Below are 21899 nucleotides of genomic sequence, written 5' to 3' on the forward strand. Positions count from 1 at the left end.
TTTTACTGTCTTTAAAAAAGTTATCCTGTACATTGGCCAGCAATGCCGTCAAGACTGACTGAAATTAGGGCTGTTGTGGACCAGTTTGTTAAAGTCACTACTTGCCTGCCATAAAATGGAGATTAATTACTGCACATTACTGATCATTGTCACATATCTACTACTAGGCATGAAAATGCACTGAATATTTGGTTGTTAATCCAAATCCAAATGTACGAAGGAACAAACGCAAGTGACAGTGAACCCTGTTCAGCTGGAGAATAAACACAACCACATTCATTAATGTGTACAGTAAATACAAGGTGACTGATGGTATGAGGTACGCTCCATGTGATTATTGATATGTTAAAAGATCCTTTCACCACTTGCCTCACTCCTACCTGGGGTATCGGAATTGTTTACAGAGAAGCAGGCTGCAGAAGCATGTTAAAGTACAATCGTTCACATTTTCTTGGATTGCAAAAGGAGTTCATCAGAAGGTGGTCATTTAGTGTCAGTCCTTTTCCAGGTTAGTTATATGACTGGGCCAGTCAAGCCTGTTAACTAACATGATGACAGAGAAATGAAAGGCTATGTGGGAGGGAAGGGTTAGATTGATCGTAGAGTGGGTTAAAAGGTCAGCACAACATCGTACTGTGCTGTAATGTTCTATGTTCTACGATTAAGAGGCTGAGTTTGAATGCAAAATCAGGATGTGTTTAAGTATTGAGTGTTTTGGTGAAAAATTCCCTGCTTTGATTGGAAGTTGCTGTAGTTGCTTTCACGGGTTCTGTTTTGTCTAGGTCTTCACTATGTTACCTGATCTAATCCCCTTCTTCCACCCCCCTCACACCCTTTATACCTTACACATACTAATCCCACTCTCCCCTCAATCTTTAACATCCTGGACCATCTGATACCCTCTCCTTTCACTCTCTACACCCTTTATTAGCCAACACAGTATAATCCCCATTCCTCATCACTCCCCATCCCCCATTACTCCCCATCCCCCATCACTCCCCATTCCATCACTCCCCATCACCCATCACTCCCATTCTTCATCACTCGTCATCCCCTATCACTCCCCACACAGTATAATTCCCCTCTCTTCACTCCCTATACCTTTTATTACCCCACACAGTATACAATGCCTATAAAAAGTATTCACTGACCCCCCCCCCGGCCCAGAAGTTTTCATATTTTATTGTTTTACAAAATTGAATCACAGTGGATTTAATTTGGCTTATTGGACACTGATCAACAGAAAAAATTTTTCTGTGTCAAAGTGAAAACAGATTTCTACAAAGTGATCTAAATTAATTGCAGATATAAAGCACAAAATAATTGATTGCGTGAATATTCACCCCCTTTTATAAGACACACTAAATCATCACAGGTGCAGCCAATTGGTTTTAGAAGTTACAAAATTAGTTAAATGGTGATAACCGTGTGCAGTCAAGGTGTTTCAATAGATTGTAGTAAAAATATGCCTGTATCTGGAAGGTCCAACTGCTGATTGTATCAGTGTCCTGGCAAAAACCACACCATGAAGACAAAAGAACACTCCAGGCAACTCTGCGAAAAGGTTATGGAAAAGCCCAAGTCAGAAGATGGATGCAAGAAAATTCCCAAGTCACTGAATATCCCTTGGAGTACAGTTAGGTCAGTCATCAAGAAATGGAAAGAATATGGCACAGCTGTAAATCTGCCTAGAGCAGGCTGTTCTCAAAAACTGAGTGACCGTGCAAGAACGGGACTAGTGAGGGAGGCCACCAAGAGACCTATGACAACTCTGGAAGAGTCACAAACTCCAGTGGCTGAGATGGGAGAGACTGCACATACAACAGCTGTTGCCAGTCTCAACTTTATGGGAGACTGGCAAAGAGAAAGCCTCTGTTGAAAAAAAACTTCCATGAAATCTCGGCTAGTACTTGCCAGAACGCATGTGGAAGATTCTGAAGTCATCTGGAAGATATGGTCTGATGACACCAAAATTGAGCTTTTTGCCATCAGACTAAATACTATGTTTGGCATAAGCCAAACACTGCACATCATCAAAACCACACCATCCCTACTGTGAAGCATGGTAGTGGCTGCATCACGTAGTGGGGATGCTTAAAATTAATGCAACAAAATACAGGGAAATCCTGGAGGAAAACCTAATGCAGTCTGCAAGAGAACTGCGACTTGGGAGAAGATTTGTTTTCCAACAAGACAATGACCCCAAGCATAAAGCCAAAGCTACCCAGGAGTCACTTAAAAACAACAAAGTTAATCCATGGAAACGATCAGTCAACGTTTCGGGCCGGAACCCTTCGTCAGGACTGAAGAGGGAAGGGGCAGAGGCCCTATAAAGAAGGTGGGGGGAGGGTGGGAAGGAGAAGGCTGGTAGGTTCCAGGTGAAAAACCAGTAAGGGGAAAGATAAAGGGGGTGGGGGAGGGGAAGCAGGGAGGTGATAGGCAGGAAAGGTGAAGAAGGAATAGGGGAAAACACAATGGGTAGTAGAAGGAGGCAGGTGATAAGGGAGGTGATAGGCAGCTGGGGGTGGGGGCAGAGTGAAATAGAGATAGGGGAAGGGAGGGGGAGGGAATTACCAGAAGTTGGAGGATTCTATGTTCATATCATGGGGCTGGAGACTACCTAGACGGTATATGAGGTGTAGCTCCTCCAACCTGAGTTTCGCCTCATCATGGCAGTAGAGGAGGCCATGTATGGACATATCTGAATGGGGATGGGAAGCAGAGTTGAAGTGGGTGGCAACCGGGAAATCCTGTTTGTTAAAGCGGACGGAGCGGAGGTACTCGCCGATGCGGTCCCGCAATCTGCGTCGGGTTTCATCGATGTAGAGGAGGCCACACCGGGAGCACCAGATGCAATAGATGACCCCAACAGACTCACAAGTGAAGTGCTGCCTCACCGGGAAGGACTGTTTGGGGCCCTGAATGGTGGCGAGAGAGGAGGTGTAGGGACAGGTGTAGCACTTACGCTTACAGGGATAAGTGGCAGGTGGGAGATCCGTGGGGAGGGACTGATCCCTGCGGAAAGCAGAGAGGGGTGGAGAGGGAAAGTTGTGCTTAGTAGTGGGGTCCTGTTGAAGGTGGCGGAAGTTGCGGAGGATAATGTACTGGATCCTAGTCAGTGTCAATCGGCAAAAACATCTCCTCCACAATCTCCATCAGCAGAGGTGCACCACAAGACTGTGCTTAGCTTCCTGCTCTACTTGCTTTATACTTATGACTGTGAGGCGCAGCTCCAATGCTATATTTAAGTTTACTGGTAACACCACTGTCATTGGTCAAATCAATGGTGGCGACGAGTCAGCATATTGAAGAAAGGTTGAAAGTTCAGCTGAGTGGTGCCACAACAACAACCTCTCATTCAATGTCAGCAAGACCAAGGAAGGACTTCAGCAGGAATAAACCAGAGGTTCATGAACTGTCCTCATCAGGGGATCAGAAGAGGAGAGGATCAGCAACTTCAATTTCCTCTATGTTATTTCAGAGGATCTGTCCTGGGTCCAGCATGTAAGTGCCATTACAAAGAAAGCACAGCAGTGCCTCCACTTCCTTAGAAGTTTGCATAGATTTGGCATATCATCCAAAACTTTGACAAACTTCTATAGATCTCTGGTGGAGAGTATATTGATTGGTTGCATCATGGCCTGGTATGGAAACACCATCAAACAACAGGAATTCTGCAGATGCTGGAAATTCAAGCAACACACATAAAAGTTGCTGGTGAACGCAGCAGGCCAGGCAGCATCTCTAGCTGCAGTCGACGTTTCAGGCCGAGACCCTTCGTCAGGACTAACGAAGGGTCTCGGCCTGAAACGTCGACTGCACCTCTTCCTAGAGATGCTGCCTGGTCTGCTGCGTTCACCAGCAACTTTTATGTGTGTTGATGGAAACACCATACCAGGTCTTGATGTCCTTGAACCCTTGAGTGGAAAAGCCAACAAAAAGTAGTGGAAATGGCCCAGTTTATCACAGACAAAGCTCTCTGCACCACTGAGCACATCTGCACAGAGTGCTGTCACAGTAAAGTAGCATCCATCATCAAGGACTCCCACCATCCAATCCATGCTCTTTTATTGCTGCTGCCCTCAGTAAGAAGGTCAGGACCCAAGCCACCAGGTTCAGGAACGGTTATTACTCTTCAACCATCAGGTTCCTGAACCAGAGGGGATAACTTCGCTCGCCCCATCACTGAACTGTTTCCACAACCTATGGACTCATTTACAAGGACTCTTCATCTCATGTTCACGATATTTGTTGTTTATTTATTTATTATTATTTTTCAGTTTGCACATTGGTTGTTTGTCTTATTGAGTGCAGCTTTCATCGATTCTATTGTGTTTCTTGTGTTTACTGTGAATGCCTGCAAGAAAATGAATCTCTGGGTAGTATATGGTGCCATATAGAGTCATAGAAAAGTACTACATGGCAAAAGGCCATTCAGACCATCTAGTCCGTGCCATGCCATTTAAACTGCCTACTTCCATTCACCTGCAACAGGACTATAGCCCTCCAGGCCCCTACCATCTGTATATAGATCTCCAGACTTCTCTGATCGAGCTTGCATGTATCACTTGTGCTGGCAGCTCATTCCACACTCTCACAACCCTCTGAGTGAAGAAGTTTCCCTTCATGTTCCCCTTAAACTTTTCACCTTTCACCCTTAACACATGGCCTCTAGTTGTAGCCCTATCCAACCTCAGTGGAAAAAGCCTGCTTGCGTTTACCCTATCAGGAGGAGGAGAAGATGGTGGCGCGACGCAGTGCGTGCGGCCTCTCCTGTGATGAATATCTGTAATCTGTCAAGTAGGAGGCTGTGCACAATCCTGATTTGATGGAGACGGACGTGAGAGCACGGAGGAACATCTGGTGAAGCTTCTGAAATGCCTGCTTCGCTGCTGCTGCTACTGTGTGATCCGAAATCTCAGGAGGGGAAGGCCCCAAATCCTTGGCTTTGCCTGTTACTTGGCGGCCGGGACCGGGGTCGAAGCGCTAGGCAGAGATGGTGCTCAGTGCTCGGTGTCGGAGGGCTGGTTGGAGGCTGGAAGTATTCAGACGGACTCTGAATTGGACTGTGGTCGAGTGCTTCCAGGATGCTGCATTGGCAAGTTTGCAGCGTTGGAAGATCATGGCAAGGAGAGTTTCTTCCTTCTACCGTCTTTGTGAGATGTTGGGGCTATTGGGACTTTGAGACTTTTTTTTACCACGCCCATGGTCTATGGAAATCAAATTACAGTATTGCTTTGCACTGTTGTAACTATATGTTATAATTATGTGGTTTTTATCAGTTTTAGTCTTGGTCTGTCTTTTGTTTCTGTGATACCATACTGGAGGAACATTGTATCATTTTTTAATGCATGCATTTCTAAATGACAATAAACGAGGACTGAGTGTCCTCATAATCTAATCTAATCTATACTGATAAATTTTGTTTACCTCTATCAAATCTCCTCTCAATCTTCTACATTCCAAGGAATAAAGCCCTAACCTATTTAATCTTGCCTTATAAATTTTGTCTGTACTCTTTTAACCTTATTTACATCTTTCCTCTAGGTAGGTGACTAAAGCTACATACAGTACTCCAGATTAGGCCTCACCAACGTCTTATACAACTTCAACATAACATACCATCTTTATCCTGAATGCTTTGATTTATGAAAGCCAATGTGCCAAAAGCTTTTTTTATGGTCCTATCAACCTGTGTCATCACTTTCAAGGAGAAATGGCTCTCAGCGCGTATTGCTCATTATGTAAGACCTACCCTGGTTCATCCTACCAAAGTGCAACACTTGACTTGTCTACATTAAATTCCATTTGCTATTTTTCAGCCCATTTTCACAGCTGGTCCAGATCCTGCTGTAAGCCATGATAGTCTTACTTGCTTTCTACTAGACCCCCAATCTTGGTACCATCCACAAATCCAGTTCATCACATTATCAACCAGATTGTTGATATAGATGACAAACAACAAAGGACCCAGCACTGATCTCTGCGGCACACCACTATTCACAGCCCTTCAGGATCAGTGATGCACCATGCATAATCACAATCCACTCTCACTCCCCTCACCTTTTAATAGCCTACTTAGCCTAATCCCACACCCCCTTATGTCCAGTATCCTTTAACATCTCATCAGATCCAAATCCATGTTCTCCTTACTCTTTTCAGCCATTTGTTACCCATAATTATCTTCCAACTTCTTACACCTTTCCCAAACCACTCCCCCCACCTGCTCCTCTTTTCCCTCTCACCTGGATCAACCTATCAATGGCCAGCTCTTGTTCTACCCATTTCCCCACCCACTCTTTTAGACTTGCTATCTCCCCTCTTTCTGGTCCTGATGAAGGGTCTCAGTCCGAAGTGCCAACTGCCCCCCACAGTTGCTATCTAACCCACTGAGATCTTACAGTTTGCTGCTTTTCTCACTCCCTTCTCCTTTTAATATCCTCCTATTCTAATCCCCCTCACCACTTACACCCATACTCTTGATTATTCTGCTCTCCATTGACACCTATACCTTTGAGTATCCCACACAGTCTAATCACATTTTCCATTTACACTAAATTATGAGGGGTATAGATAGGGTAAATGCAAGCAGGCTTTTGTAAATGTAGGCAGAGGTTGAGTGAGACTAGAACTAGAGGTCATGGGTCAAAGGTGAAAGCTGAGATGTTTAAGGGGAACATGAGTGGAGCTTCTTCACTCAGAGGGTGGTGAGGGTGTGGAACGAACTACCAGTGGAAGTGATGGATGCGGGTTCAATTTCAATATTTAAGGGAAGTTTGGATAAGTACATGGATGGGAGGAGTATGGAGGTCAGTGGTCCAGCTGCAGGTTGATGGGACTAGGCAGAATAACAGTTAGGTCTGGACTAGATGGACCAAATGGACTGTAACTATGCTGTAGTGCTTTATAACTCTACACCCATACACTTGAGTATCCCACTCTCCATTTACACCCATATCCTTGAGTATCCCATCCAGTCTAATCCCACCCCCATACCCATTAGTATCCCACTCCGTCTAATCCCACCCTCCATTTACACCCATACCTATTAGTATCCCACCCCATCTAATCCCACCCTCCATTTACACCCATATTCTTGAGTATCCCACCCCGTCTAATCCCACCCTCCATTTACACCCATATCCTTGAGTATCCCATTCAGTCTAATCCCACTCAGTCTAATCCCACCCCCATACCCATTAGTACCCCACCCCATCTAATCCCACCCTCCATTTACACCCATATCCTTGAGTATCCTGTCCAGTCTAATCCCATCCCCATACCCATTAGTATCCCACCCCGTCTAATCCCACCCTCCATTTACACCCATATCCTTGAGTATCCCACCCCGTCTAATCCCACCCTCCATTTACACCCATATCCTTGAGTATCCCATCCAGTCTAATCCCACCCCCATACCCATTAGTATCCCACCCTGTCTAATTCCACCCTCCATTTACACCCATATCCTTGAGTATCCCACCCCATCTAATCCCACCCTCCATTTACATCCATATCCTTGAGTATCCCACCCTGTCTAATCCCACCTCCACTTACACCCATACCCTTTAGTATCCCACCCCATCTAATCCCACCCTTCATTTACACCCATATCCTTGAGTATCCCACCCTGTCTAATCCCACCCTCCATTTACACCTATATCCTTGAGTGTCCCATCCAGTCTAATCCCACCCTCCATTTATACCCATACCCTTGAGTATCCCACCCTCCATTTACACCCATATCCTTGAGTATCCCACCCCGTCTAATCCCACCCTCCACTTACACCCATATCCTTGAGTATCTCACCCCGTCTAATCCCACTCTCCATTTACACCCATATCCTTGAGTATCCCATTCAGTTTAATCTCATTTTCCCCTCACTCACTATACTCTTGAAAATCCCACTCTCTCCTATGCCTTACACTTTAATATTCCCACCCAATTCCACGTTTCCTTAATCCCCATACCATTCATATCCACATATTCTAATTCTACTCTCATCTTTCTCCCTGTACTCTTTCATATCCCAAAATCTGAATCCTACCCCCTCTCCCAGCCCCATACACAATGTCCTTTTAATATCCACTTTCGCTGACCCTCTACAAACTGTAGTGTACAATATCTACTTTATAATTCCAATGGATCCAGAACCATGCTCCTCTCACTTCCTTCTGTTTATGTTTCACTTATTCTAATCCTACTCTTCCCCAGTTACTATAGCCTCCTCTCTGGTCCATTGTCTCCCGCAATAGCGTTACTCCATGTGCACTTTGAAGTTCTGTCCTGTGTAATTGCACATTTCCCACCTTGCAGATGAGACCAAGATTGGGATGTGGTGGACATTGAGGAAGGCTGTCAAAGCATGCAGCAGGAAAAAATGCATCAGCTGAAAAAATGGGCTGAAAAATGACAGATGAAGTTTAATGCAGACAAATGTGAGATGTTGCACTTCTGGGAGGACGAAAGAAGGTAGGATTTACATGGTGAGTGGTATGTTGCTGAGGAGTGCAGTAGAACAGAGTCGTGTGGGAATACAGATCCATAATTCCTTGAAATTGGCATCACAGGTAGATAGGGTCATTAAGAGAGCTTTGGGCACATTGGCCTCTATGAGACCATAAGACATAATATGCAGAATTAGGCCATTCAGACCGTCAAGGCTGCCTCACCATTCCATCGTGGCTGATTTATTATCCCTCCAATTCCATTCTGCTGCCTTCTCTTCGTAACCTTTGATGCCCTGACTAATCAAAAGTCTACCATCCTTCCCACATCCATTTTATCCAGACGTTCCAATATTTGATAGGTTTCAAAGAGACCCCCCTTTGTTCTTCTAAACTCCAGCAATTACAGGGCCAGGGCCATCAAACGTTCCTCACAGATTAACCTTTTCATTCCCGGGATCATTCTTGTGAATTTCCTCTGGACTCTCTCCAATGCCAGCACATCCTTTCTTAGAAAAGGGGTCCAAAACTGCTCACGATACTCCAAAGTGTAGTCTGATCAATGTCTTATAAAGCTTCAGCATTACATCCTTGCTTTTATATTCTGCTCCTCTTGAAATTCATGCTAACATTGCATTTGATTCAGAACTGGGAAGGAGATTTAAAAAAGGTTAATTTGAGTTACGAAGAAGGTGGTAGAAGGGGTGGATAGGACAGAGTGAATATCTGTGATAGATGAGGCTACGGTTGATGTGAAGATTAGCTGTGGATGAGACAGTTGGCTGTGCATAAAATGTTAATAATAAGGCTGTGGATTATTGGTAGCAATGGCTTATTATTGTCATGTATACTGATGTTCAGTGAAATGCTTTTGTTTGCATGCCATCTAGACAGATTATGCCTTACACAATTACATTGAGGTTGTAAAAAGAAAACAAGATGCAGAATATAGTGCAGGAGCTACAGTGAAAGTGCAGTGCAGATAGACAAAGTGCAAAGGGCCACGATGAGGTAAATTGGGAGATCAAGAATTCATCTTTAGTGCATGAAATACAGTTCAGAAAATGCTAAAGCCCTCAAGGATAAAATTATGAGGGGCATAGATCGGGCAAATGTACTGAATATTTTCAGAGAAAAAAAGATGTATTAGGAACTTTTTAGGATGAGCTGAGTGAGGAAGTGATTGAGGCAGGTATAGTAACAACTCTTAAAAGACAATTGGACAGGTACTTGGATTGGAAATGTTTAGGTTATTTGCCAAATGTTGCAAGTTGCTGTCTGAAGATCCACCCATTACTTCCGTTAAAATTGTTCTACTCTTAAATCTAAATTGTCCGTCTACAAGAACACAATGTTTTAAAAAATCTCATGGCCTTGTACCTTATTGGTGACCTGCATTGCACTTTCCCTGTAGATGTTACACTGTATTCTGCACTGCTGTTGCTTTATCTTGTACCATCTCAGTACACATGATTAGCATGAATAGTATGCAAGACAAGCTTTTCACAATATTAAACCAATTACAGTTCCAAATAGAAATAACTTGTATGTTCATCGTGATTAGCATGGACCAGTTGAGTTGAAGGGCCTGTTTCCAAGCAGTGGAGCAGAAGATCGCAGAATGTGTTGGAGGCAGTTCCTTGTGGACTTTATGCACCAGGTTTAAGGAGCAGCTGGGGGCCTGTCAAGACATGTCTGCAGAGTGCAAGGGGTTTAGATGGGGCAGAATTTGGAAAGTACATCTTGGAGGGTTTCTTGAATCCATATGTAGATAGTCCAACAAGAGGAGGGGCTGTACTGGACCAGGTGTTGGGTAATAAGCCTGGCTAGGTGACCAACCTTTTAGTGGGTTAACAGTGACCACAACTCCGTAAATTTTAAGATAGCTATAGATAAGGATAAGTATGGACCTTGTGGGTCAGTATTAAATTGGAACAGCAAATTACGAGAACATTGGGCTGGAACTAGGGAGAGTTAATTGAGAACAGTTGTTTTTGGCCAGGTCCCTGTTCGACATGTAGAGCGTGCTTAAAGACTAACTACACAGACTACAGAACAGGTGTGTTCCAGTAAGAAGAAAGGATAAGGATAGCAAGGTAAGAGAACTTTCGATGTCAAGAGAGGTAATGAATTTAATCAAGAAGAAAAAGGAGAAGTATATAAAACTTAGGAAGCTTGGATCAAACAGAGCCCTGAAGGATTATAAAGAAGCCATAAAAGAACTCAAGAAGGGAATTAGGAAAGCCAGGAGGGGCCATGAAAAGTCCTTGGCAAGTAGGGTTAAAGACAATCCCAAGGTATTCTATACATGCATCAAAAGTAAGAGGATAACTAGGAAGTAGGTCGGACCACTTAAGTATAAAGGGGAACCAATTGCTTGGATGTGGAGAATGTGGGTGAGTTCCTTAAAGAGTACTTTACATCATTATTTTCCAAGATGAAGTACATGCAGAACAGGGAGATCATTGCTGAGTGGATTGATACACTAGGACATTTCAAGGTAAAGGAGGGGGTAATGTTGGGGCTCTTAAAGGGCATTGAGATGATCAAGTCCCCTGGACTTGATGGGCATAAACCCCAGGTTATTGAGAGAAGCAAGAGAAGGGATTGCCGGGGCCCTGAGCAATATCTTTACATCCTCTCTAGCCATAGGCGAGTCCCAGAGGACTGGCGAGTAGCTAATGTTGTTCCATTATTCAAGAAGGAAACCAGGGGTAACCCTGGAAACTATAGACTAGTGAGTCTCATGTCAGTGGTATGGAAATTACTGGAGAAAATTCATAGGGTTAAGATTTACGAACATTTGGAAAACTATGGACTAATTAGGCAGAGCCGTCATGGCCTTGTGCAGGGCAAGTTGTGTCTTATTAATTTGAGTTTTTGATGAGGTGATGGGGGTGTTTGATGAATGTAGAGCTGTGGATGTTGCCTACATGGGCTTTAGTTAGACATTTGACAAGGTCCCTCATGGGAGACTCATCCAGAAGATCAAGATGCGTGGGATCCATGGTGAATTGCAGTTTAGATTTGAAACTGGCTTGCCCATAGAAGACCGAGGGCAGTAGAGGTCGGGAGGGCTGTCCTTCGTGGTGTTCCCCAGGGATTAGTACTTGGACCTCTGCTGTTTGTGATGTATATAAATGACCTGGATGAAAATGTAGAAGGGTGGGTTAGTAAGTTTGCAGGTGATACAAAGATTGGTGGTGTTGTAGATAACGTAGAAAACTGGCTAAGAATACAACGTGCAGTGCAGAATTCTCCAACTCCAGCTATCCAAGGGGGAGGAGAAGATGGCGTCGCGACGCAGCACGCGTGGCTGCTCCGAATTGATATTGTATTTGTGAACTAGGATGCCGTGCACAATCCTGATTTGATGGAGACAGCCGTGAGAAGCACGGAGGAACATCTGGAGAAACTTCTGAAATGCCTGCTTCGCTGCTGCTGCTACTGTATGATCGAGAATCTCCGAAGGGGAAGGCTCCAAATCTTATGCTTTGCCTATTGCCTGTTGCCGGGGCCGAGGTCGAAGTGCTCGGCAGAGATGGTGCTCGGTGTCGGAGAGCTGGTCAGAGGCTCGAAGTTTTCGGAAGGACTCGAGGTCGGACTGTGGTCAGGTGCTTCCAGGATGCTGCATCGGCAAGTTTGCAGCGCTGGAAGCTCATGGCAGGAAGAGTTTTCTTCCTTCAACCGTCTGCGTGAGATGATGGGACTTTTGAGAGACTCTGAGACTTTTTACCGTGCCCATGGTCTGTTCTTCTATCAAATTACTGTATTGCTTGCACTGTTGTAACTATATGTTATAATTATGTGGTTTTTGTCAGTTTTTTTTAGTCTTGGTTTGTCTTGTGTTTCTGTGATATCATTCTGGAGGAACAAATTGTATCATTTCTTAATGCATGCATTACTAAATGACAATAAAAGAGAACTGCGTGTCCTCATAATCTAATATAATCTAACGTGATATAGATTAGTTGCAGATATGAGCAGAGAAATGGCAGATGGTGTTTAAACTGGCCAAATGTAAAGTGTTGCACCTTGGTAGGACAAATGGAAAGAGACAGTACACTGTTAAAGGTAAGATTCTTGACAGTGTTGATGAACTTGGGGTTCAAGTTCATCCTTCCCTGAAAGTGGCTATGCAGGTTGGTAGGGTAGTTAAGGCATATGGCATGCTTTCTTCTATTAGTCGAGGCGTTGAGGTCAAAAGTCAGAAAGTTATGTTACTGCTTTATAAAACTATAGTTAGGCCGCATCTGGAGTATTGCATTCAGTTCTGGTCAGCTCCATTATAGGAAGGATGTCGAGGCTTTGGAGAGGGTGCAGAAGTGGTTTACCAGGATGTTGCCTGGATTGAAAGGCATGTGCTATAACAAGAGCTTGGAAAAATTTGGGTTGTTTTCTCTGGAGTGGCAGAGGCTGAGGTGAGATCTGATAGATTTATAAGACTATGAGAGACATACATAGAATAGACAGACAATATTTTTTTCCAAGGGTTGAAATGTTTAATACCAGAGGGTATGCATTTAAGGTGACAGAGAGAAATTTCAAAGGAGATGTGAGGGACAAATTTTTATACACAGAGTGGATAGTGCCTGGAGTCACCTCCTGGGTTGGTGATAGAGACAGAAACATTAAAAGACATCTAAGAGACATTCAGATAGGTACATGAACATGAGTAAAATGTAATGTTATGGACATTGTGTAAGCAGGAGAAATTGGTTTAGTTAGCCAATTGATTACTAATTTAATTGGTTTGGCACAACATTGTAGACCAAAGGGCCTTTTCCTGTGCTGTACTGGTCTATGTTCTTTGTATGAAAGCTGTCTGGTAACAGTGGGACAGAAGCTATCCCTGAGTTTAGTGGCATGAATATGCCCACTTGGTTAGACCATACTGAAGGAGAGAGAATACCTTCCCCTGCTTGTATAGGTCAGTATTTGTGTGTCTGCATGTGTGTGTGTGAAGTTTTTCAGTCTCTCACTGTTGTACCTTTCTCTCAAAGCTAAAGTGGCAAGTTTTGAAAAACTGAATTTGCTTCGTGTGTGTGTGTTTGCGTACATGTGTGTGCGTGTGTGTGGAAGCGAGCGTGTAGCAGCTCGTCCACCCAACTGTTTACACATAGACTCCATCAAGCTGACTGCATTAATTCTTGTTTGGCTGATTTATTCTTTAGGAGACCAGGTGCTACCTACATAACTGAAAAATTCTAGTGTATTATTGCTCTGTCCTGCACTCACCACCTCTGATTCACCCCTTCAGATGAAATTTACAACACGGAGTTCTGAACTCAGGAACACTTAACTCCAAAAACTGAAGTATTTCTTTCTCGCTACACCAACTTCCATTGAGGACACTGAGATATGATTTGTTCCTCAATAGAAAAGCATTTGCCTGGCTGAAAACTGGGGAGCCTTCTATGCTCTGTGGCTCTGCAGAGAATGGACTTTTTGCAGAAGTTGCTAAAATTCCACTTTCCTCAGAACATATTGGTGTAATTCTACACTGCTATCATAGAGAGCATCCTGACATCAGCCATTAGTGCCTGGTTTGGTATAGCATCCTCTAACAGTATATGAAAACTACAATGAACGGTCAGGTCAGCAGAAATTGCCATTGGCTGCAGTCTACCATCGCTGCCGAACTTGTCCAGGATAAAGAAGTGGGAAGAAAAGAAATCATTATGGATACTACTCTCTCTGCAACTGCCTTTCCAAAAGCTTTCTTCTGGCAAGCACTATAGGGCTCTTAAAACAAAAAAACTTCATTCCATCTTAAAAGCTTCTTCTCCCAGGCAGTTAATCTGATAAACCATTCTTGTTAGCCTCCAACTACACTCTATCTATTATCCCTGTCACTGCCTGCATGGTTATCACTTTAAACCACTTTTAGTAATGATCTTTGCATTGTAAGTACATTCTGGTATATATGTATTTATACATTTTAATTCCATATTTGTACTTTAACCTCTAACTTAAATTTTCTATATAATTCTCTATAATTGAATGTTGTTTTTGTTGCATGTCACTTGCTGACTGACACACCACAGCAAGATCCTAATACATGGAAAAGTGTATGACGAATAAAGCTCATCCTTGATGCTAGGAGATCTCTGCAACCATCCTTGCTTCTACCCTGAAAATGTGGGGATCTATGGAGCACCTTCCCGTAATTGTACGGCATCCCAAAGTGCTTTACGGCCAATGAGTGCAGTCTCTCTAACAATGCAGAAAAAATGGCAGATAATTCTTTAAGCAAACTCTCACAAACTAATGCTGTATGTTGTCTAAAGACACCTTCACCTGTTTGGCCATTAGAATATAGAACAGTACAGCGCAGTACAGGGCCCTCAGCCCATGGTGTTGCGCTGACCTTTTAACCTTCTCCAAGATCAATGTAACCCTTTCCTCCTGTATAGCTCTCCATTTTTTAAATCATCCAAGCACCTATCTGATATTTTTCCAGTAAGATGGTGATGTGCTCAGATGCAGTGGCTTCCACAGGGCTAACCAAAGAAGTTATTGTCTTTTTTAAGTGTATTTTTTTACGGTTGCCAGATCCTGCTGGGCATTAAGAACTTGAAGTATTGCAAGTCTACCCCATTAGCGAGGTGGAGAAACTGAAGGAGCTGGACTTGACTGGAGAGGTGACGGTGTAGGTGTACAAAGGCAGTGTGCAGTCTGACAGCGAGTAATGGTCTTAGTTGCTTTTCTTGTGATCACAAGACCCAATTGGACTTTGATAACGTGGAATGCTGCAAGTCCAGTTACCTCGTTTATTGGTGAGCGCGGGTGTAGATAGCAGAGGGACTCAGGGCCTCAGTCACAGCGAGGACTTGGCCTCAAGCCGCAGTATCATCTGTTTGCAGCCCTCTGAGGGGGTGTGGTTGTCAGAGTTGGTGTCAGGGGCATTGGAGCTGCCCTCAGTGTTTGCTTGGCAGAGGACAAACTGTGTTGTGTTTGGCTGCCAACTACTGTGGTATTCCTGGACACAGACAATTAGATTGTGTTCTTATTTTGTGTGTGACTGTTTACTACTGACTTGTATGGGCTTTAAGTGCCTTGTGTTGTGTGGATGGCAAGGAAGTTGCGTGGACTTGGTCGAGGCAAGGACTAGGCCTGTGTCTCCTGTTTGCACCTGTCCAGTGGAGAAGTATTGGAGTCGGTGCTGCTCTCCAGTGTTTGCTGAGCTGAAGACAGGCTGTATTGTGTTCAAATGTGGATTGCAGGAACATTCCTGGATTCAGGGACTTGGACTATATATTTTCTGTATGACTGCATTTTACTGTTATTTTATATATGCTATATGTGCATTTTGCTGTATATGACTATTAATACTGTGTCACCTTGGCCTCAGAGTAACACTGTTTCATTTGGCTGTATTCATGGGTATTCATGTATGATTGAATGACAGTTAAACTTGAACTTCGTCTAAGAGCTTCTTAAATCTCCCTAACATATCTGCCTTTACCACCACCTCTGGCAGGGCATTCCACACGTTCATCATACTCTGTATAAACAAGACCCACCTCTGACATCCCTCCTATACTTTCCTCTGATCACCTTAAAATGATGCTCTCTTGTATTAGCCATTTCTGCCCTAGGTAAAAGTCTCTGGCTGTCCACTCTGTCAATGCCCCTCTTATCATTTTGCATACCTCTATCAAGTCACCTCTCATCCTCCTTCGCACCAAAGAGAAAAGCCCGAGCTCACTCAATCTATCCTCATAAGAGACATGCTCTCTGATGCAGACAACGTGCTGGCAAATCTCGTCTGCACCCTCTCTAAAGCTTCCATATCTTTCCTATAATGAGGCAACCAGAACTGAACACTTTTAAGGTGTCATAGAACCTAGAACAATACAACACAGGAACAGGCCCTTCTGTGCCAGTTGAAACTGCCCATGATCTATATCTCTTCACTCCCTGCCAGTTCATGTGCCTGTCTAAGTGTTTCTAATTTGATTTTTTTTGTAATTCGTGGTAATTTGATCTCTTTGAACTGTACTGCTGAGCTGCACTGAACAATGTTATACAGACTGTGATTCTGATTCTGAAATGTTGCTGTTGTATCTGCTTTGAACACCTGCCCTAGCAGTTCTTTACAGGCACCCCCCCCCCCCCACCCCCACTCTCTGTGTAATAAAACTTGCTCTGCAAATCTCCTTTTTAAAAAAAAATTCCCCCTATCCCTCACCTTAAAACTATGCTTGCCAATATATCTCACTTCCAATCTGGGAAAAGGACTTCTGTGAGTTTTCACAAATAAAATGGTGGAGGCATTTTATGTTTAAGTAACAACTGTAAAAACTCATTTATTGTAATCCAAACACCGAACGCAAAGCGCAGTAAAAATACTTTGCGTAATTACATCATGGTGGACGAAAACAAATGAGATAGAATGTAGGTCAACAGGTACCCAAGGATGTTGTATGCCACGATAGGAGGTAGGAATAGGTGAAAAGGAATTGAATTTACTGAGGATGGTAGAACGTTGCTGAGAGGCCAACCAGGCTGTCCTGGCACCTGGCACTTGTAACAGCTGCCTGTAAACCAATTCAGCCACAGATGACTGCAGGTCCTCTTTTGGAGCTGTTCTGAGCCCCAGCAGGACCCACAGAAGATGATCATGCCAATGCTCTGTCAGGGAAGCCCTCGGAGCAGCCTTTAAGGAGCGGTGAAACCTCATAGGCCATTGGACTGCGGGTGAAATGCTCTGGTGTGATGTAGCCTAGTGCTGAATACTGGACCATCACAGCCCATAGGTCTGATGTAAATTGGGGACTGTGGTCAGGTGGCGTGCCAAACCGAGCAACCCAGGTGCTGGTTAATGCCCAAGCCACATCTGCAGCCATCGTCAGTGCTAGAGGGATGACCCCTGTCTGCTGGCACTCTACACAGGCTGCAGTCCAATCACGCACATCGTTTCTAAGGCTGTGCCACACAAATTTCAGTGCAACCAGTTTCTGTGCAGCCTTCTGACCTGGATGTTAGAGGCCCTGTGTGGAGCGAAAAACAGTCCACCTCCAGTTTGCAGGCACTGTGGGACGAGGTCAACTAGTTGTGATATCGCACAGGAGATAAACCCCAGCTTCTCCAAACTTAATGTCAGCCAACCGCAGGCCCGTGACTGCTGTTCAGTACGCCTGGACCTCTGGTCGGTTGCCATGCCAGTGTTGTCAACCCCTATGTGTATGGCCTCAACGGATTGCCATGAGAGGCAATTGGCCACGGCATTAATTTTCCCTTTGATCTATTGTATATCAGTTGTGAACTCTGATATGTAGGCCAGTTGACATTGCTACCATGCAGACCAAGGGTCTGATATTTTAGCTAATGCATGCACAGGGGGTTTGTGGTCAACAAACACTGTGAAATGGAAACGCACAAGAAGAAAATGAAAATGGCGGACAGCTAGATAGAGACTGACAAGCTCATGGTCAAATGTGCTATATTTCTTTTCGTGGGGTGGGGGCAGGCGGAGCTGTTGGTTGAAGAATGCAAGTGGCTGCCACACGCATCCGACCAATTGTTTGTGCACAGCACCCGCAGCACCCACAGCATAGTCTGAAGCGTATGTAGTAATGGCCACAGGTGCATTGTGGGGGGTGTGTGCCAGTAGGGTTGTGTTGGAAAGAGCTTGTTTGGTATCATCAATTGCCCTGGTCATGTCCGCTGACCAGTCAAGCACGTGATTAGGATCATTGCCTTTAAGCACACTATACAGGGGGAGCATAAATTCAGCAGCTTGCGGAATGAGGTGGTGATAGAAATTCATCATGCCTAAAAACTCCAGCAATTTTTTAGTAGTGTGGGGCAGTGGGAAATCTGTAATACCTTTGATGGGAGATGTTTTGCACCTTCTGCAGAGAAGCAACGGTTGATAATGTCAGTGGTTGACAACCCAAACTGGCATTTAGCAGGGCTAATAATCAATCCGTGTCTTAAGTGCTCGATAAGTATGCGGAGATGAGGTACATGTTTGGATTGGGATGCTTTGGCGGCACGTATGTTAGATGAAAAGAAAATCTAAGTCTTTTAATACAGAGTCCATCAGCCGCTACAAAGTCTGTGCTGCATTTTTCAGTCCAAATGGCATGCACGGAAACTCAAAAAGGCCAAACAGGGTTATCAGAGCCGTTTTGGGAATGTCCTCTGAGCACACAGGCATGTGATGGTAGCCCCTGACTAGATTGATTTTGGAAAGAATTAACTTTCAGGCTAAACATGCCGACAAGTCCTGGATGTGTGGGACCAGGTAGCAATTGGGCGTAGTGATTTTGTTAAGGCATTGGTAATCAACACATGGGCAGCAATCGCCATCGGACTTAGGGACCATATCGAGGGGCAAAGCCTAGGGGCTATTCGACTAGCATACAATGCCAAGTCTTTCCACGTTGGCAAACCCAGCCTTTGCAGATACCAGCTTTTCTGGGTCCGGTCTATGCGTGCGGTCATGCACAGGCAGACCAGTTGTAGAAATGTAGTGCTCGATGCCGTGTATTGTGAGTGTGGTGGAGAATATGAGCTTGCTGAGGTTTGGGAATTCAGCTAGCAGTGAAGTAAACTTGCATGCAGTGGTGCATAGGCTTGACAGAGTTGTTGTGGGGAACTAACTGGGGAAGCAGGTTAACAACCTAAAGTCCTTGATATCTGCCAGCCAGTAGTTTTTAAGATTGAGTATTAGTCCTTGGGTACACAGGAATCTACACCGAGTAGAGGTCTAGCCACCTTAACCAGGACGAAGTCCCGTGTGTAACGTTGCCCACTGAAGCAGGGCGTCACCTGTCATATCCTGTAAGTCTGGATCCTGCTGCTGTTGGCAGCCTCGGATGAGGTTTCTTGCTCTTTGCCTTTTCATCAATAGGCGATTCTGGCAGCCCACTCACAGGAAGCAGTGCCCTGAAAGGGTGTCCATAATGAACAGTAGATAACCCTGGGAGCTGGAACCCACAGTGTTCACAGACCTCTGATGTCTTGATGTGCTGGCACCGTTGAAGCTGCAAGGCAATTGACACTTCCTAGCATTCGTACCGAAGCAAGTGTGGTAAAAACACAGGCCCTGCGTTGTCTGTTTCACAGGCACAAGTGTCCTTATGTTGGGGGCCTAGCTGACCGGGCTTATTGAGCTGGAGAAAGAGGAGGAGTGATGCATCGCTGCTTAGCTGAGTGGAGACTATCAGCCATTTTAACAAGCTCCCTATAGTCTTTCACGGGTGCTAAGCGGACTTGATCAGGCATTTGCTGCATGAAGGGTTCTTTAAAAATAAAACAAGGATGGTGATTTCCCAGGAGAGTCAACATGTGGTCCATTAGTTCTGACGATTTAGCATCACTGAGGCCAGGCAAAGAGAGCATCTGTTTGGCGTGCTCATACTCTGATAGTCCATGAGTCTATAAAAGGTGAGATTTCCGTGATGAGTAGTTACCGTGTTCAGGCAGGTGTTCTGGTAGACTCACCGTTCTTGCAGCCGTAGGGTTTCCGAGCGACACTACAGCATAGTAGATCTTGCTGTCAGTGGCAGCCCGACTTGGACCAAGCAACGGCATTTTGCTCCCAAAACTCCAGCAGTTTTAAATTGACTGCATTGGCTGACATGTTCAGTAACTCTGGAATCGTTCTAGATCACTGGGGTCACCAATGTAGGTTTTCACAAACAAAGCAGCGGAGGCATTTTATGTTTAAGAAAAATCCGAAGCAACTCACTTATTGTAAATCCAAGCACTGAGCACAAAGTGCGGTGAAAGTACTTTACGTAATTATGTAATTGTGTAAAAATTGCCTTGTAAAGTGAACCCCAACTCAATGCTGGTGGCTGTGAATTATGTACATTTATACTGATTACATTACCCTAGTCTTTGACCATCAACTCTATCTATGATAATTTTATATACTTTTGTCAGGTCACTCCTCAGCCTTTGGCTCTCCAGAGAAAAGTTTGGTGGCATGGTGGACAGGGAAGAAGACTATCTGAGATTACAACAGGATCTAGGTCCACTGATGTAGAGTATTTTAAATGTCCCTAATGTATATGCCTGTACCACCAGCCCTGGCAGCATATTCCACACACCTACCATTCCACATACCCCCCTATACTTTCATTCACATACAGTATCTTAAATGGGTGTCCTTTGGTAATTAGCAGCACCCAGTTTAGTTATGTTCCCAAGCTTTTCGTGTGTGCGTGTGTGTGTGTGTATTTGATCATACCTGAACCTTCTCATTTCTTTTGTTCAATTGTTCAATTTAGTTGCACCACTTTTACTTGCGTCTTTCATCAGTGATCAGGTTGCTGTGTTAACAGCCACGATCAAAATCTCTTACTAGCAAATACAAAGGATTCAAGTCAGCAATTAAAAACATGCTGTTTGTTCACTCTGATGTTGGGTAGACAGGGAGAGTGGGAGATATTGGATGCTGATAGAGCAGGGATGATTTTCAGTTAAAAAAAGCTGAAGGCCATACTGATGATAATCAATGCTGTTCCATATAGGTCATGATTCCTTCTGTTATTTTGTGATTGCCTTGTAATTTAAAGAACCTACAGAAAAAGATCTGACTGTTATATCTAATGCTTAATTCTTTAAGATAAGGTTATCTTTATTTGTTACATGTACATTGAAACATACAGTGAAATAAGTTGTTTTGCATCAATGGCTTACCCAATCTGAGAATTTTGCTGGGGGCAGTCCTCAAGTGTCAACATGCTTCTGACGCCAATGTAACGTGCCCGCAACTCATTAACTCTAACCCTAGCCCTCCTCACCTCTCACCTTAAACCTGTGTCCTCTAGTTCTAAGTCACTTGTGTTCTGGGAAAAAGAATTTAACCCTGATAGCCCTTCATAAATTTGTAAACTTCTACATTCCAAGAAGAATAAACCTAGCTCGTCCAAGAATAGTATAGCACAGTACAGGCCCTTTAGCCCATGATACTGTGCTGATGCATTAACTTTCTCTAAGATCAATCTGACCCTTCCCTTTCACATAGACCACCATTTTCCTTTCTTCCTTTGGATCTTCCAGTTTAAGATGGCAGTCGTGAATCTCGGTGACTTCTGGCCAGTGGCCAATAAAACAAAAAAAATACTTTGTTAATCATTTTTTTTCTGGTAAATGGTCATCGCAAACAATTGACTGTAACCTCCCTTTCGACTTGGAGGCAATTCACTGTGGCAGAACCGAGGTGAGGCGAGGCAGTGGGCCTGTCACTGAGAGCAAAGAAGACCTGAGGTTTGATAGTTTTAAGCACCAGGCCGAGCTGGAAAGGTCAGGTACAGGCAGAATCAAAGTTGTGGGGGTCAAGTCCCCAGTGTACCGAAGCAACTGAACCTGATATTTGGATGATGATTTAAGCATCAGGCCAAATTGATAAGGTCAGGTACAGGCTGAATTGAGGTGGTGGGGTCCAGGCCCCAGACTGTATTGCAGCGTCTGAACTCAACGTTTGGAAG

General features: G+C 44.2%; 1 protein-coding gene across 6 annotated transcripts in view; it reads left to right on the forward strand.

Moving 5' to 3' along the window:
- The window catches only part of nudt14 (nudix (nucleoside diphosphate linked moiety X)-type motif 14), a 198750-nt gene that overhangs the window by 84769 nt on the left and 92082 nt on the right, over nucleotides 1-21899 (forward strand). For 2 of the 6 annotated variants that reach the window (XM_072272395.1, XM_072272423.1), the window contains exon 2: nucleotides 8318-8473. The exons of the other annotated variants lie outside the window; for them this stretch is intronic. In XM_072272395.1, coding sequence (XP_072128496.1) covers nucleotides 8428-8473 — 46 coding nt within the window. In that variant the 5' untranslated portion in view covers nucleotides 8318-8427. The remainder of the gene's footprint in view (nucleotides 1-8317; nucleotides 8474-21899) is intronic. 6 annotated transcript variants of the gene reach the window in all.

This window comes from Mobula birostris, chromosome 1, assembly GCF_030028105.1.
Source record: "Mobula birostris isolate sMobBir1 chromosome 1, sMobBir1.hap1, whole genome shotgun sequence".
Classification (NCBI taxonomy): Eukaryota; Metazoa; Chordata; class Chondrichthyes; order Myliobatiformes; family Myliobatidae; genus Mobula; species Mobula birostris.